This window comes from Neurospora tetrasperma, assembly GCF_000213175.1.
Source record: "Neurospora tetrasperma FGSC 2508 unplaced genomic scaffold NEUTE1scaffold_5, whole genome shotgun sequence".
Lineage (NCBI taxonomy): Eukaryota > Fungi > Ascomycota > Sordariomycetes > Sordariales > Sordariaceae > Neurospora > Neurospora tetrasperma.
In genome coordinates this window covers 281,057-300,010 of record NW_009799103.1, presented here as the reverse complement: position 1 = coordinate 300,010, position 18,954 = coordinate 281,057, and the positions used below count along the sequence as shown (strand labels likewise).

General features: G+C 51.8%; 4 protein-coding genes across 4 annotated transcripts; 3 read left to right on the top strand and 1 right to left on the bottom strand.

Annotated features, from left to right (window-relative positions):
- Window positions 1-1,188: 1,188 nt before the first annotated feature.
- On the top strand, window positions 1,189-3,284 carry NEUTE1DRAFT_123568 (uncharacterized protein; the record flags this gene model as incomplete). The annotated part of the gene is made up of 3 exons (XM_009854600.1): window positions 1,189-1,534; window positions 1,594-1,674; window positions 1,735-3,284. The coding sequence occupies 3 exons, from the start codon at window positions 1,189-1,191 to the stop codon at window positions 3,111-3,113; spliced, it is 1,806 nt and encodes a 601-aa protein (XP_009852902.1).
- Window positions 3,285-3,987: 703 nt separating this feature from the next.
- Window positions 3,988-5,749, top strand: NEUTE1DRAFT_147665 (uncharacterized protein; the record flags this gene model as incomplete). The annotated part of the gene is made up of 3 exons (XM_009854599.1): window positions 3,988-4,295; window positions 4,370-4,898; window positions 5,009-5,749. 3 exons carry the CDS (start codon window positions 4,132-4,134, stop codon window positions 5,747-5,749), a joined length of 1,434 nt encoding a protein of 477 aa, XP_009852901.1.
- A 1,558-nt stretch (window positions 5,750-7,307) lies between these two features.
- NEUTE1DRAFT_47996 (uncharacterized protein) lies at window positions 7,308-8,233 on the bottom strand (the record flags this gene model as incomplete). Its single annotated transcript, XM_009854524.1, has 2 exons — window positions 7,308-8,098; window positions 8,164-8,233. 2 exons carry the CDS (start codon window positions 8,231-8,233, stop codon window positions 7,308-7,310), a joined length of 861 nt encoding a protein of 286 aa, XP_009852826.1.
- A 3,788-nt stretch (window positions 8,234-12,021) lies between these two features.
- Window positions 12,022-12,538, top strand: NEUTE1DRAFT_139294 (uncharacterized protein; the record flags this gene model as incomplete). The annotated part of the gene is made up of 2 exons (XM_009854598.1): window positions 12,022-12,243; window positions 12,320-12,538. 2 exons carry the CDS (start codon window positions 12,022-12,024, stop codon window positions 12,536-12,538), a joined length of 441 nt encoding a protein of 146 aa, XP_009852900.1.
- Window positions 12,539-18,954: the final 6,416 nt, after the last annotated feature.

Sequence of the window (18,954 nt, the reverse complement as noted above, 5' to 3'; positions counted from 1 at the left end):
AGGTTAGTCGCAAGTGGTAGGTAGGTAACCCTGTTGAACACTGACCCACGGTGTCGGGAGACATCGAGTCTAGAATCGCGGTACATAGTGTAAATGCGGACGATCGGCCGCTGTCAGCAATGGTGTTGGATTTTGGCAGTACGCATTTCGAGGACGCGATCAATTCGTGGACAAAACGGGCTAGAACAAATTAGAAACCTGGAGATATGGTTCTTCTGGAGCTTACTTATTTTGACGGAATATGATTCAACATGATGCGATGAGTCGACGGGAAGGCGCGCCAAATGCCAATCCGGGCTGGGTCGGTGTGTTAGGTTTGGCCGACCCGACTGACGGTTTGGTGGGTGGGACAGGACCGTGACAGCCAGGGTAAGCAGAACAATGCGAGCGACCCAGTGACAGTTCTCACAATTTTCGGGGACGGTGGAATTGTTAGAGCGATGGGTTGTTTGGTGGCGCGGCAAGATGAATTATACGTTCCCTTACGATACGTGACTGAAATGATCCAATGGCTGCACCCGTGGTGGCCTGGCAAACACAACTTAACTAATGTAGACGCAGGTAATAACGCCAGAACACAATCAAGTGGGAAATACTACTAAATGCACGCAGTCCAAGCGCACCGCAAACGACCAAAACGCCGGTAACAAGCAATCGTGCATGATTTGTACCCAAGTCACCATACGCCGCGTGGCATGATACGACGGAACCGTCCCTACTTGCAGTAGTGTCGCTAGTCAAGTTGGGCTGGATACCTACCTTATTCGGAGTGCTACGTTCCCCCGATTTGTTCTCAGGCTTCCATGCCATGACTCGACGAGGCGCTCCCTAATTCTATTCTGTCAGGTTGACAGCAGGGTACTTCGATTGACACTTCGCTCAAATTCCCGCTTGGCTGGTAAGATATCTCCGAAGTACAGCACATTGACGGGTCTCAGCCCGGGAATTACCCAATGGTAATGGAGGGGGGCTTGGTGGCTTGATGTGTTTGACGTGTATATCACCGTCCTTTGTCCCTGGGCTTCACTTGCTTTCCTGTCCTTCGGTCTCTCTCTGTTTGGATCAACTTTTTCCTCGTCCCACAAAAACCTCCTCGGTTCACTAATTCTGTCTTCCTAGACGAACATCTCTTACCCTTCTTGTCTTCCTGGAAGGAAATCACGACGGAAAACACTTTAACCCGCCAACATGGCCGGGACAAGAAAGGACGGTGCCAAAGGCGGCAACCTAGCAGTCCCTCCAGCCCTCGGCGACACCGAATCAAGAGCGCCAACAATAGCAGAAAGTGAAGATGCGCGTGGCTACAACAACACCAACAACAACGATGTTCTCTCCGACACAGACGGCGGACGGACAATCGACTCAACAGATCCAGAAAAGAAACACCCACATACGTTGAGCCAGCAAAGGTCTAATGCTACGCACAAGAGTCACGCTAGTACAATACGGGAGGATGGAGTTGAGTACCCGACTGGCCTGAAGCTGGGCTTGATCACGATAGCGTTGTGTTTGAGTGTTTTCTTGATGGCCCTCGGTGAGTTTTCCACTTTGTTCTGATGCTCGGAAGTAATGCGAGAGACTGACAGGAAGCAGATAACTCCATTATTGCCACGGCTATCCCCAAGATTACCGATCAGTTTCACAGTTTGCCGGATGTGGGTTGGTATGGAAGTGGTAAGTCCTCTTTGCTCTCATTCCCTCCATGATAGACAGTCACTAACAGACTGTGCCTAGCCTACCTCCTCACCACCGCGGCGCTCCAACTTTTGTTCGGACGCTTTTACACCTTCTTCTCCCTCAAATGGGTCTTTTTGATCGCCATCTTCATCTTCGAGCTCGGCTCCCTGATCTGCGGCGTCGCCAACACCTCCAAGACCCTCATTATCGGGCGCGCCATCGCCGGCATTGGTTCAGCCGGCATCTTCTCGGGCGCGCTGATCATTCTCGCCTACGCCGTGCCCCTCGAAAAGCGACCCGTATACACCGGCTTCATTGGTTCCATGTACGGCATCGCCTCCGTCTCCGGCCCGCTCCTCGGAGGCGCCTTCACAGACCAAGTGACCTGGCGCTGGTGTTTCTACATCAACCTCCCCATCGGCGGCATCACCATGGCCGTCATTGGCTTCTTCTTCCCCGATCCAAACCGCGAGAGACCCCAAGAGGAGACATGGGCCAAGACCATTATGAAATTCGACCCCTTTGGCACTGCGGTATTCATGCCTGCCATCATCTGCCTGCTGCTCGCGCTGCAATGGGGCGGCACCACCTACAAATGGAACAACTGGCGCATCATTTTCCTCTTTGTGCTCTTCGCCGTCCTGATCACCGCCTTCATCGCCATCCAATTCAAGATGCAAGACGAGGGCACCGTCCCTCCCCGCATCATCAAGCAGCGCTCCGTGTGGGCATCCGCCCTCTTCACCTTTTGCTTGGGCGCCGCCTTCATGGGCTCCGTCTATTATCTGCCCATCTGGTTCCAGGCCGTCAAGGGCGCGACAGCCGTCAAATCAGGCATCATGAACCTCCCCATGCTTCTCGCGACGGTAATCCTGTCCGTCGTCGCCGGCGCGCTTGTCTCCTATCTAGGCTACTACGCCCCCTTCATGATTCTCTGTTCCGTCGTCTCCAGCATCGGCTACGGTCTGCTGACCACCTTTGAACCCGACACCAGCTCTGGTAAATGGATCGGGTACCAGATCCTCGTTGGCGCCGGACTGGGGATGGGGCTCCAGCAAAGTCTCATGGCGGTGCAAACCGTGCTGGAGATGAAGGATGTATCGGTCGGTACGGCGCTGATGGTGTTTGTGCAGACGCTGGGCGGCGCGCTGTTTGTGAGTATTGCGCAAAATGTGTTTACGAATAAGCTGGTGCAGTATGTGGGCGAGCTGGCGCCGGGGTTCGGGGATCCGGAGAATATCTTGCTGTTGGGCGCGACGAGCGTGCAGAAGACGGTGGATAAGAGTGTGTTGCCGGGGGTGACGCGGGCGTATAATAATTCGTTGACGGATGTGTTTATGGTGTTTGTGGCGATGGCGGTGGCGAGCGTGTTTGGGGCGCTGTTGGTGGAGTGGAAGAGTGTGAAGGGGAAGAATGTGGAGGTTGGGTTGGCGTGATTTTGTGATGATGATCTCTCGTGTGTAAAAAGAGGTTGGGGGGATTGGGTGGGAAGAGGAGGATGTAATCTTCCCCTGGATGGGTGTTACTGGGTTAGTAATAATTACGTAGACAGGTTCATCGGTTTTAGATGTCTCCCAACTCTTGTGTCAAATAGAAATGTATTACATTCCAATTCTCCCGAGCAAGGAGAAGCAAAGTGGGAGGGAAAATTGCGATTCGAAAAAGGGAAGATACTATTGATTCTAGTGCCAATTTACTTGTCATATCGGTACATAGAGGTATTCCTGGTATCCTGAACGAGATCTCTTTCAAATTGTTTCAAACCTGACGACGACAGGATCAAATGAAAGGCATTAAGAAGATTCAGTACAGTGGGTAGGGTAGGTTTATCTTGGAAACAAAAATGCATACTGACAGCATGAAACATTGCGAAAGCCATTACGGACATCACTTACACGGGCTGTTAAGTGTAGTACCTAGTACCTAGGTAGCTTGTTAGCAACTCAATAAACGACTGGTGTTCTTTGAAAAATCTAGGTTGGGAAAAATCCTCTATTCCCAAAAATGATATCTTCCTAAAGCAATCATCACCACCCAGGCCAAGTATGTTGTTTGAATTGGCGATATCTCCAACCTGGTAATGATGTATTGGCCGTTAGGATGGCGTGATATAACACAATCAGCGCCAATCCGGGGTTCAACCGACGCTATCGGACCCCGGGTGAGGATCACGCAGACATCCGCTAAATAACAGGGCTAATCCCGGCTTACGGCGTCTAACGGACTCGGGTAAGATCCGATAGCGACAGCTGCCGGCAAAAATTCACTCAATTCGTTGATTGAATCACCACGCTATCCTGGGTAATATATCGTGTGCTTACATCTGCATGCAGCGTGTTGGGATAAATCGGTTGAAGGGTACAAGTGCCGACCACCCACCTACTTTGTCTAGTATCATCCATTGTCCCGCTTACTTTTTCGGTTCGGTCTCACATACCCACAACAGTCAGCATCATGTCCAAGACACAACAACAGCAACAGACAAAAAAGCCCATCAAGAGGGTAGCCGTCATCGGCGCGGGCCCCGCCGGCGCCATCACCATTGATGCCCTCGCCCAGGAAAGGACATTCGATCTCATCCGCGTATTTGAAAGACGAGAAGGACCAGGAGGATGCTGGTGAGTCTTGCTCACACCCGTCCTTCCACACCTCCTCCAAGTTCCTCTCACTAAACCCACTATCATCCAAAAAGGATCGGCGACAACAACAACCGCCCTCAACCCCTTACCGACTTCACCTCCCTCTCCAACCGCACCGCCGACCCACCAATTCCCATCCCGGAAGTCCTCCCCTCCTTCACGCCCAAACTGGACCAACAGCGCTTTTCCGAATCCTCCGTCTATCCTTACTTAGAAACCAACGTCGACGCCCTCCCTATGGAGTTCAGCCAGGAACCCTTTCCCTCGGAAAAGAGCGAGTTCTCCATTACCTTGCACGGTCCCGACACGCCGTTCCGCCACTGGAAGAGCGTGCGGGGGTACATCGAAGGGCTAGTGAACCGTAACGGGTATCAGGACTTGGTATCGTATTCCACGACGGTTGAGAAAGTCGAAAAAGTCGGCGACGAGTGGAAAGTGACGCTGCGCAAGGAAGGAGAACAAAAAGATTATTGGTGGACGGAGTGGTTCGATGCCGTGGTGGTGGCCAGTGGTCATTATTGGGTGCCGTGGATTCCTGCGGTGGAAGGTCTCGAAGCGTTTGAGAAGCAGAGGCCGGGAAGTGTACTTCATAGTAAACAGTTTCGGGGGAGGGAGCTTTATCTGGATAAGGTTGTACACACATCCCCTTATATGATATCTCGCTTTGATCGGTAAAAACTGACATCAAGCAGAAAGTAGTAGTAGTAGGCGCATCCGTCTCCGCCGCCGACATCGCCTACGACCTCGCCCACTCGCGCACCGCCCAAACTCCCGTGCACGCCATTACTGTAGGGCACACCTTCAACGGATACTTTGGCGACGAAGCATTCAAGCACCCGCGCATCGAGAACCACCCGTCTATTTCTAGGGTCTGTCCCAAGACCCGCACCGTTCATCTAGTGGACGGCACGTCCATCCCCAACGTGGACCACATCATTTTCGGCACGGGGTACACCTGGACTCTCCCCTTCTTGTCGCAGGTGCTACCCGTCCGGAATAATCGTGTCCCGGACCTCTACCAACATGTCGTCTGGCAACAGGATCCTTCCCTGTTATTTGTCGGTGCCGTCGGCGCTGGGCTGACGTTCAAGGTGTTTGAGTGGCAAGCGGTGTATGCTGCGCGCATACTGGCTGGTCGCGCGCAGGTGGTGCCGACGGTGAAGGAGATGCAGGAGTGGGAGGAGGAGAGGATCAAGGAGAAGGGCGATGGGCCCAAGTTTAGTTTGATATATCCGGAGTTTGAGGACTACTTTGAGACGTTGCGGAGATTGGCGGGGGAGGGCGAGACGGCCAGGGGCGTGGGGAGGAAGTTGCCTAGGTTTAGGCCGGAGTGGTTTAGAGCATTTATGGAGGGGCATGATTTGCGAAAGAGGATGTGGAAGAGGGTTAATGAGCAGGCGAGAGAGGACGAGAAGGTGAAGGCAAAACTGTGAGCGGGCGGGATGTGGGCTCGGGATTACAATGCTGATGTGTACAGTTGGATATGGTGTGTGAAATGAGACGTGAAATTTAGTTGGAACTTGCCATGATGTTGTGCTGATATGTGTGCGAAAAGTGGGGGCGGAGTGCCAACGAAGGGAGGGAGATTTCGTATGGAAAATACTCCACCGAAAGTTAGGGACATTGGTAAATGGGACTGTTACTTGCAGCTTGAAGGCATTTGCGATTGCTTTTCACTTGATTTGGATGCTTCACTTCCATGGTGATTTCTTGATGCTTACAGCGGAGTTGCTTTTTGGCGTGTGTTGGGAAGATTTTAAGATGAAGGTATTGAACAGATGGTGAGAATGCTGTGACTGTCGTCAACTTCATGAGCGCCTTGGCACGTTTTTGTTTTATGGCTTGGGGTTGATGCGAACTAGCCCCATTTCTATGTTATAAACAAAATAATCTGAATGAAGGGACGAACGGGGCACCAGACCCTTCTGCCCTCGGCAAGAACTTGTCACCAAGGGAACTACAGTTGGGAACTGGACCTTGTGTGAGATTATTTCCGTAAAGATCAATCTCACATTCGCAACGAATGAAAATAATTCCCGTCTCAGGCTTTCATTTCCATGGTTCACCGAACAGTGGTTGGTGTTTTGGTGGTTGCCGGGTAATAAGGAAGATGTTCGGGTGCGGGCAAGTGCGGGGCGGGGGGCTCGGAGAGGGAAACAGGAGCCAGAAGGGTGGCCGGACACTCAACAGTGATCCAACCTGCATGGAGCAAGAATATTCAAAACTTTGATTTCAGGGTACATTGGATGTTGGACAATTCATTGAAGATGCTTTGGGGTCTTCTTATCCGTAATGGCTGGATTGACGAGCAAGTGTCCTGACACAGTGCGGAAATGGAAGAGAGAGATCAATGGCGGCGGGATCTCGATTAGAACGGCCATACCCACCACCCAACGAGGTCGTGAAACTTCCATAAAATCTCACAGCTCACATCTTGTCTTCTGGCATGACTTCTCGAAATTTGTTGCAAGGCTCTAAACACGCGACAAATCCTCACAGGAACGACGACAGGTCAAACCAAACCCAGGCCTTGACTGGGCTGGTGATTCCGGCTCCAAGTGATCGGGAAACTTTGTTACGGTTTTCCAAGCCACTGCCTGAAATTTACATTGCGTACGGGCCAGCATCAGCAAGTTTGACAAAACCCCAAGTACAGTAACGGCGCTGACATGTGTCAATGCCAGACGTGTAGCAGATATTGCAATGTACAGGAGTACCTAGTCTAGGGCTAGAAGGTACATGTAGGCCGGAGGTTCCCCACTAAAGCAATCATGACAAAAAGTGTACAGCGCTGATACACGCCGACAGTTGCATGCTTGCGGGGGACTGAACCAAATCCCAGGAAAAAATTTGAGAAGTATTTCCTTTACTCGACCCCTCCCGTGAGTGGACTTGCGACGTACGAGACTGTAAGTGATCAAAGCTTCCTACGCGAATGACGGAACGCAAACTGACCTTAGACCGCCAGAACCCAGCCCTGTACCGCGCCACTCAAGTTAACACCCTGTCCTGCACCAACTCAGGCAACACCTTCTCCCCCTTCCGACTCTCCCGCTCCTCTGCCCCCTCCCACTTGCTCCCACCTGGCAACTCCAATACCAACGGCTCTTCACACCCCTCCCGCACCCCTTTTCCGTACCTGGGCGCCCTCAAATCATCACCATTGATCCTCTTCCCCGTGACGGGATGCGGATAATGAAACGGCACCACCCTCGTATCCGGCCACAACATCTTTCTCTCGAGAATCTCATCCGGGCCCGTGGGGTCCTCCGGAAACGTTTTCGTCGGCCACGGCACATAATTCGGCTTGGTCTTGCTCCACCCGGCCTCGAAATCCGCATGCCAAAACGGAAAGTACCTATACCTCCACAGCTTCCACACCCCGTCTTCCTTCACATACTCATTCTCGTACAGACCACCTTCCCACCACTGTCTGTGGCCCAGCGGCAAGTCTTTCTCGATAGAGTGATGAGTGCCGGCCTGCATCAGGGCACGCATGCGGCACCAGGCGTGGTCGCCTGAGGGGGAGACGTCGACGATGTCTTGCATCATTATGTGGTCGAGCAGAAAGCCGTGGATGGGACCGTTGCGGCCGGCGACAAAGGTCTCGGCGAAGCGTTTCTTGTAGAGGCGCTCGACGCCGGCTTTGCCGAGGTAGCGCGAGCCGAGGAACTCGACAAAGGTGTCAGGGCGGTTGGAGAAGAGGTCAACTACTTCGTTGTAGAGACATTTGTCGAGGTAGTAGCCGTATTTGTGGTGGGTTTTGCGGATTTCAGCTTCGTCTGGATGATTGTTTGTTAGGAAGTGGAAATGCGATGCGGGTCGGAAATGGTACTTGAGCGCTTACCGGAGACGCGAGACAGTTCTTTTTGCAAGGTGAGTACCTGCTTTTTGAGTTCTGCGAGTTCCCGCTCCATGTTGGGCTACTAGGTGTTGGAGTCAGGTCGTGCTTTGATTGGTATTTGCGCGCTGGAACTCCAGGAAGGAATTGAAGTGCGATCGGGACGTGGGAGTTGTCGCTTTAAAAGCTGTAGTAGGCGACGACGGAGTGATATTACCGTTCCGGTTTCAATCCATCAATGGTTCACTTGAGCCTTCATTCGATACCCAATTGAGCCTGAATCGATTGCTGCTGACAACACAGTAATTGAATGCAACGTTCATCCCATGATCGCACACGGGTGCAACTTCGACAGGTGCTTTTCCCCAATTTACCCCCCGCTACCCGACTTCGCTTCCGAATATACCTGGCATCTGTGAGGAGAACATCTCGGGTGGAGATAGAGAGAGCCCGTCCCTCCACCCACCAACGCGTTTTATGCAGGGCGGGAGCTTTGACCATATCGGAATGATGATGCTGATTACTTCACGTATGTTGCGAATTGCGAGGAAGAGTGATGGGTGGGTATTCAGGCGACTGCCATGATGATTTCGCTGTGCGCGGCCGAGCCTGGGTGAGGCGACTTGTTTGCGACTTTCGAGCTGACAATTAGATACTGCCGTTCGGTCAATGTCGTTCGTGCCTTGGAAGAAAAAAAAAAAAAAAAAAAAAAAAAAAAAAAAAAAGGAAGGAAGAACGAAAGAAAGAAAGAAAAGAAAAGAAAAAGCAAAGAAAAAGAAAGAGAGAAAGAGAGAGTCATCAGTCTGTGTGCACAGCCGCTAGTAGGGTAGGGTATCCTGCCCTCTGTGTAGTAGTTTCCCATGGTAAACAACAGGTGGTTAGCGGACCTTGTCTCCCAATAATGTCGAGAATCAGGACATCGACGGTAAACCGGATCAATCTCATTTGACTGACGTCTTGGCATGTTGACATTAGTAGCGACACTGGGCAGCCTGATGTTGATCCATCCTGATTTTTCTGCTTGGGTTTGACGATACGAATACATCTTCCAGGTCCAGTCTTGGTAATGGCATTGATGTACCAGCTGTAGAAGAGTACCTCGACTTTGCAGGCGTCTTGGCCGCGGCTTACTCAAGTATGTGTCATACCTTTCGAAAGAAAGTACCTAGAGGTAATTTTCACAGGCAATGGCCAGGGCAGTCACGGCATCCTCCGTATATGTGAACAGAGTACATGTGGTTGCAGCTCATGATTCGATTGGTGTGAACGTAGGGACGGAAAGAAGGAAGGAGAGCCACCGCCAAGCATGGAAGGAAGGAAGCGACCATCTCATTCTTCCATTTTCAGTGAAGTGACATTCACACATCTTCATGACTCATCTTCGACGTCTCATGAGCTCCTGCCAAATTCACATGAGTGCCGCCTAGTTACGTACACGGGCATTTTAAGGCAAATCTCGAGACAGACCTTGAAATGTTCATCTGCGGGGCAGGCAGCAGGCAGGTCAAGTGCCCCAGCCTCATTGTTAGGGTACGTACCTAGGTAGGTCTCAAATTCTTGGTCTGAGCTTTCCTGCACTGCTTGATTCATGCCTCCATGTCCACTGACGAACAAGACACTCTCTTGTGGTCTCCCTTTTCCTCTCAACACCTCCCCGCAAGGGAGCTCACGTGGAAGAACATGTAGAGGTATGTTTGAGGCTACCCCCCTCTTCCGTTCCCCGATTACCACTGCTATAATGTACTAACCGATGCCAGACAGGACTGTGTTACGTGAAGCTTCAGGGCTGTAAATCAACCATCTCAGACCGATTCCCGCACGAGAACCAAAGATTCTGATACCTCGAGCTTAGAGACATGTGCAAAGTAATGAAACGCGACATTCCGATCTTAACTCCTTGAGCCCCCAAGAGTCTGACTCGCGATGAAGAAACAGAACGAAAAACCTGATCGTCTTCCGAAATGGAAAGTTGTTGATCTGTGAGAAAGTGTGTGTCTGACAACCACGTATATGCTCTTCTGTGGACGCCAAAACCATCTGGCAGACGCTAAACCCTGCGTTTCCTTCACGACACCGGATCCAATACGGTACCAGTTCAGAACAAGACAAACGTTACCTCATGAAACCCTCCAGCTACTCATTGTTCTATGTCAGTGTCTTATGGGGCGATTGAGCTCTAGTGGTCCTGGCAGCGGTAGAGTCCGGTCTTCAGTAGTTGCACCATACTTTAGCGGACAAATCCCGGAGACCAACCTTACAGCGCAATGATAACAACAACTACAACAATTGTGCGCCCCTCTACAGATTCCAGCTTCAGTGCCAAGTTGCTTTCCATCACCAATAAAGATTCGTCAGCAAACCAGCACGTGAAAGCACCTTGACTCAAACATCGTTCGATAAAATTACTAATGCGCCATCTCCCTGCTTCACTGCGCGCATCGTGTCGCTGGTGTAGCGCACCATCAGTCGGGTTTGAGGGTATCAATGTACCAGCCTCTTTTCACCACCAAAAAAAGTTGCGCCAGCTACCATCTGAAGCCCGGAACCGCAGATCCGCAGGCTCCGGGCAGGAGACGCGTTGCTTATCAAGAATACGATGGTCTGTAGCATCTCACCTGCGGTCTAAGAAGTATGAAGTCATTTCCTTTGAGCGGATGAGGAAAACAACTCTAATTGGAGCAAGCTCACGTTTCATTCATGGGTCGATGGTAGACTTCACGCATTTCGCTGGGCAATGCCGAAGTACTGCCTCCTGGAAGGAAACAGAGAGACACAAGGGGAAGAACGCAAAGCAGAAAACGTCTCGGACACTGCTGGGTACCTACCTAGGGCCATATCCCGACATGGAGGTTCAGGCAAACTGAGCTGGAATTTTAGGTGTATTCCGAGAGCTTCCCCGGGGATCTATCCAAACTTCCCTTGGCCTGCCTGCGCCCATGTGCCTACGGACAGAATCAGGACCCAAGAAAAGACTATATCAGTATCTACGAGCCCGATTCATGTTTAAAGGGATGCATTCTTTCGACAGCATTACAGTACCGTGTGCCTTTCCTTGGTGGCAGAAAGCCTTTGGGTCAGGGGCAGAAGAGCTTCCCGTACTGCACTACAGACAGAAAGAAGGCCGCCAAGTCAAAGCTGTTCAAGTTCACGATCAAAGTTTCCAGGTTCGTGTGCATTTGTATTACATACGTGCGGCCCGTGTCGTCACAACAGCTGCTTACCTATATGTTCATTTCAACTGACATTGGTACAGGAAACCTGGATTGGTTTGAATCGCTGCAGAAACAAGGTTTTTGGGTCTGTTGGTTTTCGTCCAACGGCTCTAAGAAAAATAATAAATTGGGGCTCTCGACCATCTCACCCATTCTCAGAAACTCAAGCTCAAACATCCGACTACTGAGCGCCGTTAGTCACTGTCTTTGTGTGCCAAATCAAAGGTGCTAGAGGTATCCCTTCTACCCAAGCTCACTTGACTTTGGTTCTCTCATCAGAGGCATAACTGCGTGCGCGCTCTTCATTCCAAGCTTCAAACCTCGGTCCCTGACGTATTTTGGTTCGATATCCATCCCTACGTGCACCTTACCTACCACGCACTTACCTTGTTGATCTCATCGTACTCACTCTGAGTATATGTAAGCATCTCTAGTGGACATTGCTTTCATGGACATTCATGCCATGCTATGCTAACATGAACCTCTCAAGCCCATATTAACTGAATCATTCAGTTTCCCCCTCCCTGCAAGGTACCCGCAAAGAAGCATTGAAGCCTTTGCCATGTATGTGTCTTTCATCCTATTGATACCTCCCTCGCGCTTCTTTCTCGAGAATAACATTGACCTTGACATTCCATTATAGCTCGACAACATGGCTCGTGACGGTCCTCATACCCCTCCCGACAACCTGTACCGCTCCGGGGTCCCCACTCCGACTTCGAGCAGAGTGGCAGCGGATGCAGCGGACAGGGACCGCCGGGCCCTGAGTCCCAGCCCTTCACCGGGGTCCAACCAGGAGGTGTTTCAGCAGACACCTTCTCCGCCCACCACCCCGTCTTCTCCTTCCCGGCAGACGGCCCCGCGAGAACCCGAGGTCCCAATGAGCACATCATTGGAGGCCGCCATGATGGGTCCGCCGCCGTCGCCACACCCCTCGGAGGCTGCTGTAGAGCAGCACAACGACGACCCACGACGGCGACGACGACAACGACGACGACGACACCCCCGAACCCGAAGGCAATGGGGAAGTTTCGGAGAGGAGGGCAGTCGAGAGGGATGAGAACCTTGAAGAAAAGGTTAGGGCGTACCGCCTGAACCAGAGGCAAATTGAGAGGGAAGCTTTGTTTTGCCACTATAAGCAATGCATCTGCCGCCTCTACCGCCGCTAAGGCCTCACCGTCTACACCAACTCAGAGGATACATCTTAGCGGTGCACAAAGAACCGGGCGGGTGGAATGCTAGCACACACGCAGGCTCTCCTGTGAAACGGGGTGTTCCGGTGGTCATTATTCGGGTTTGCTTGGGGTGTTTACAGCAGGATCGGATACCTGTAGCTTAGGGCAGCGGGCAGTGCTCTACAGTCGAGTGTGGGCTCCCGTCGGTTCCCAATTCATCACTGTTCACAATACGTAAATGGACTACCGCCGATTCTCGTGACAATGCCCTGGCCATTGGCGCACTCGTAGAAACATGACGAGTCCAGGTCCTCGTAGAATAAAATGCAGTTTGCCCTGATTGGGGGCATTGAGGAGAGATTGATAAGCGACCCGTAAGGGAGCGGCTCTGCACCCCCGGAAGAAGATCCTGGCAGATATGATGTAGGCATACGCCCTGTTTGTTCCTTCCCGGATTCTGGTACAGGGAAATAGTTCGATGTGTGTGTACTTCCGATTACCATTCATGTCTTCAAACAAGACCAAGCCGCATGAGAGTACAGGTACCTGTACATTTCTTACCCTACACGCTTTTTCTGTGGGGGAAATCCGAACGTACATGTATCCTGCGTTTCCCTTCACGTACGTGCGGTACAAACTTTGCGATCTTTCATGATATCTCACCACTTTTCTCAGTCCATGATTTTACAAAACCTTGTTTCCCAAAGTCGATTGTGTATCTCCTACAGACCAAGGATATTTTCTTCCTGACAGTGTTTGTTCCCATCAAATCGCATTGATAGCAAGTTCTTTCCTTCCCAGTTGTAGGCGTCCTGGACTCTGAAAGGTCTGGCCTTGATTGCGTAGAAAACATAAACAGGGGGAGGGCTGTGAAAGACATAGCACGTGTACCTAAGAAATTGCACCACATCTACATGACCTCCTCCGAAACTTAAGAGTAGCGAGAGCTCGACTTCTTGGTCAACAAGACTCTGGCGGTCTTGCGTCCTGCTGCTAAGGCTGCCCCCGCTCTCGTTCGCTCAGTCCGGGACCCTGACCGGCTCAGCAACTCCCAAGAAAGCTCGCAGGGCTCCCGTCCCACTCGTGTGGTGCAGTCTCGCTTGGCTCTGTTGCACTGAGTCAGAGCTGGCGGACGATGAGTCGGGCGACATTGACAGTAAGTGGTGGCAGGACAGAAACCGGCTGCTAAGTGTGGTGAGACACTTGGTGGGTTGAAGGATAGTGATGATTCCGGCAAAGGGCCGAAGACGCCTCAGGCGTACCTGTAAATAGTTAGATAGGTTGAGCCGACCGTCCGTCATCTATCTCCCGATGCCCCGGGAGATGTTACGGTACGGTGGGCAGCTGGGCTAGAGCATACTGCAGCAAGGGTAAATCTTGCCCGACCCTTGACAATGCGATCACCCTGTTCGACAAAGACTGCGAAGACTTGGACGTCGAGGTTGACCAGAAGCTCTTGCGTGCTGAGATTGATGCGGTCATCAAGGCACACATCGATGAGCGACAGGGACGAGCATCGCCGCCACTTCACTGGCTCGTATAGCTTTTCGCAAAGCAAGCTGGTGAGAAGCATGAAAAGGTACAGACTGGTCAAGTCCCATAGCACTTCCGGCGATAACTGAGCGCAATTGAGGCGCCTGGGCAAGAATTGTTCACCGGGCTTCATCGATTGATGGCTGCCTTACCTACCTGGAGGAGTGACCTGCCCGTTCTGGCCAGGCCACAAAACACATAAGCACCCACCATGCCGACCGACCGCGGACCGGCCAGCTATTCCGATTCAATCACAAATATTCCCGCTTATGCAACATCTGTCCAGAGATGCCAGGATTGGAAACACCAAGGAAGCCTGGCAGAACTCTCCCACCAACAGAAATCGCACATACGCGCCGTACGGGCGGCGGCCGTTGCGGAGGGACAGCCACACCGGCGTTCCTTTGCCAAACATGCGGTTATACTTTCAAGAGCGCTCAGAAACGTATCTGTCCTTCGCGCCAATGTGATTTACCAGATCTTGGTTCGTCTGTTTTGGGGAAGGGTGGGAAAGGGGGGAGGGGGGGGGGGGGGGGTACGGCTTGTGGTACGGAACAAGTGACGGCGAGTGTAAATAATTTTTTTTTTTTCATGCATTTATGCACGAGTACATCAGATGGATGCATCTTGAGATCATCTTTGCACATGTCAGCACGGTCGCTTCTGTCTGCCTACCTATTTGTAGTGGGTGCCCTGCCCTGCCCTGCCCTGCTCTGCCCTGCTCTGCCCTGCTGCGGTCCGTCGCTGCAACATGCCGCGTCTGAACGCTGAAGAAACATGGCAAGGAAATTTGAGCGACGCGGCGTCAAGAGGTGTCGCACAAACAGACATCCGGAAGGTGACTAGGTAAGCACTCGGATGATATTTTTCCCTTGGGCTATGAAAGACCATTGATCATCTCGTCTGACCTTGTGGGCCATGAAGCCCTGCCCTCTTTTCACGTGAATGATGAGGGAATACCAGGGCATCAGATGACTTGATGCATGTGGAGGTACCTGCCCTGTTTACGAATAATGCGTGCGAGTTGTTCTTGCTACTACGAGGAACGAACAATTCCTTTCATTTCGACCACCGTCGGCATGAGAGATAATCTTGTCGCGCCCATCCCCAGCGTCAGACGGGAGTTGGCGCTCTCTCTGGTCCCGTCGCCCGGTTTCGAAGTGGGGAAGTACATCACTGCAGGACACTCACCACTGAACTACCTTATTTTTTGTTTGAGCAGTATTTTTTTCGTCGGTTTGGTCTATCCAACAACGGCCCAAATAATCCTGGGTCCTTTTGGCCGTTTTGTTTTCTTTCTGAAAGAGCGGGTGTGGGTTGTCATCGATCGATGGTACTTGCCTCGCGGTGATATGTAGTTGTAAGGGGGTCCATCGCAACTCCCTCCTGTTGCCCGCCGCAGCGTAGCGGGCCTACCCGTTGGGGAGAAAGCGGGAGCTGGGGAAACGACAGGAAACATGAGCCCCTTCCCAACGGGTAGAGGTACCCAAGTTTCGACGAGAGGTACCTAGCCTTACCGTGAGGTTCGTACCTACAGTCTAGGGCCGCACCACCGCTCACAAGTACCGGTACTTCCCTATACTCACATTTTTGTACGGCAGATACACATATACAAATACGTCTGGTGCAGAAAGTATGCCGTGAATACTTCACCGGACCTTACCTTACGTTCCGTGTAAGACCAATAATCCTATTGGCTGAACGGGACGCGATGGATGCAAGTGGAACGGGGGTGCAGACCCCCCAGTGCCCCAGTGCCCCAGTGCCCCAGTGCTCCCCCCCTGGCGGCCTTCAGTTATGTCTTCAGTTGGAAATCAACTCTCGGGCCAGAGAAGGTACCGTATTGTCAGCCCTGACGGCTCGGCCACGACCCTGGCTGTTTCCAATCTAGATCAAAGACGGCTTCATCCCCGGCCACGCCACATGCCTTTGATGATCTGATGATGAGGGCATCGTGCTCCGAACGTTCCGAATTCCCGCTGTCTCGAGAACCCTTCCAGTGTAAAATGAAGAGTCCGTCCCCCCCCCCCCCCCCGTAGCGATGGCCCCATCTTAGGTAGCCAGCTACTCAAAGGCCAAGGTGGAAGTGACCGACAGTTATCTCAGCGCTCAAGCCTATCTTGTCGGGCGCACCTGGACGGGAATTGGGAACACTGGCCTCACTAACCAAAGGAAAGAAAGAAGGAACGTCCGAACGCTGAGATGCCAAAGTACCTCTCGTCGACGGACTGCCCGCATCTTTGTAAGCGCGTAGTACCTGAAGGATCGCTACTTCCCAGCAAGAATCGTCGTGTCCGTTGACCACTTCCTTCCCGGGCTGTCCGGCAGAGGGAAAGAATGATGAGCGAACTTGTCGGAGCGAAGGTGCCACTAGCTGAACGATCGTCATTTTCTTTGTTTCGTCTTCTGCCTGTGTTCACTTGAGAGTGTTAGCTCAATGTTTCTTGGCGAAAGGGAGGAGGTGCGCTGCTGAATGAATGGAAGCCGACAGAAAAGATGGTGCTTTCTCGCGTCTTTCCGCCTCCCCTTTGGGACGGCTAGCAGACCAACAAAGGCCTTCTACAGCACTCACAGCGACAGCTGTAAAAGCCGCTTCGGAATTTGCTTTCCCCCAATATTCTCCGGCCGTTTCGATAGCTCCTTTGCTCTGGGTACCACCCATTGACTCGACGAGAGTAGTGGTTCGTATCAGGGCTTGGTGAATTCCAGGTCTCCCTCCGTCGTTAAAGCCGTGATGGCCTTCCGTGTGCAGAGCTGAAGGGTAGCTCTTTCCGAGGAGAATTTTTTGCCTGGCTTGCTGGCCGAACCTGCCAACTTCCTGCCAAGTTTACTTACCTGAAAGAGAAGGAAAGCAGTACGAACAGATCAGTGTCTGTGCGCTTGAATGACGGGGGCGGTAGGCTTCAGTTCAGCAGGAAAGCGTTGTTCGCCAATTCGTTGGGACATGAAAGGGTCGGGGATGTTACAGGAAACGGACCGACGTAGGGTCGAAATTTGCGTATTTACCGTACGCTTACACGCTGAGAGGCATATTTTTTATGGAGTTTGGGGAAATTGGGGAGAATTGGGGAAGAACTGGGGCCATCGGCTATTCAGCGTCGTCAGCTCGTAACATCTCCTAGCCCTCTCCTTAGTAGGCGTCGCGGTCGCTTCAATACTTGATGACCTGGGAGTAGTGCTGTTAGGTTGCCTTCTACAGCGCTCATGATGACCACTATAGAGGAAACTCCAGGCCTTCGTCTCCCTCTTCCCTTTTTGCTGGGAGTCTCTCCCGTCCCAACTTGACGCATGAAGCTGCCCACAAGGCGGAGCTTTTGTGGACCACCGGGCTCTTCGTTTCATGATCAGGGACGTAGAAGTGAGGCCCTTGGTTGAAGCGTCATCTTGTCTTGGAAGTTTCTCTCAGGGTTGCGGTACCTGAGGCTGCTGCCCTCGTCAGCTCCGGTAGGAGGGGCGGCACAGATCCCCTCTCTCGATGGCGTCGCAACAACCATCTGTCAACGGCCCAGGCGCCACCCACATACTGCTTCAGATTTCAGGAGCAGTGCTGCTGGAACCAGATGGCGCGATAATGCAGACTGATCTTGTCTTGTCAGATGCGGATGTGGTTGGTGCAAGGTAAACCAAGCGGCCCTTCCTCGTATGCCGTCGTTGCCCGCAGCTGTCTGGTAAGCAAGATGGCCATCCACATCGCCTCACTGGCGTGGACGGAGGACACAGTGTCATGTCCGTCTGCCTCGGCATGCGCCTACTCCCTGATGTGAGTTTTGGCCACGTTCTCTTCTGGCAAGTTCTTGCCTGGAGTGCGCGTCAACATGGTTTTCTCACGTTGGGGTTGTGGATGACACCACCTTCCCACTTACCTTGGTTTGCAGATGTAATACTGTCCAGTCGCTAGCCTGCGGACTAGCCTACATCGTCTCCCCAAGATCTTTCAAGTTTTCCCTTGGTTTCTGGATCTGATACACCTCATCGTCGTGAGTTTCGGAGGGGCTGTCTCGGGTCTAATGATCCGATTTTCCTCGAATTATCCAAAGCGTGGCAGCCGTGAGGTCGTAGATATGACTAATCTGCTAAGTTCAAGATGCCGGACCTTGCAGGATCTTTAACTTGCTGGCCTTGTTGCTGGTGGCGTTTTCATGTATCCAGAGGTACTTTCCCGAAGGGAGGGTAGAAAATTATAAGATTCTGACATCAAGAGGAACATGAGCTCTACAAGTAAGTAGAGATATGTAAAACAGAGAAGCCAAAGAAAGAAGCAAAGAGGAAAATTCCTCTTCATTCCAGGTGCGACTATCCTTCCACTTTATAGCTCATGAACTCTATGCATAGAACTCGCCGACCTGTTCAGGATAACCCTGCATTTCTTAATCGCTATCGATTCCGTCATTCGCCTCTGGATGGAAAACGTGTCGTTTCGGAATCAAGTCAAATCTGACGGCAACTTTGCAAGTGAGCCAACATTATATACAAAGTGGACCTGATTTGGCTTGTGTAAATCCTTGATCACTCCGCTGCCACAGGCTATCTTCGCCTGCCTGCTTGTCAGGAGTTATAAGGAGCCCAAAGACATGATGTGTAATGAACAGCTTCATGTTGGTTCCTTGATCCTTTGTTCATTTGGCAGCTCAGTCTTGAAGAGCTCTTATCGAATACGTGCAAGGAGGCAATGCTGGGACTTATTTATGCCTCGCCTGTCAACTCTCAGACTACATGTAGGAGCAGCAAAAGGTTCAAGGACATAAACACACTTCAGCCTGACATCAAACCCCAGAGCGTCATGAAAATGACAAGCGGGAAATTCCACGTGCTATGCACTTGTACACTACACGATCGAAAAAATGCATGCTTTCCACTTCCTTCTGGGAAAAAGTTGC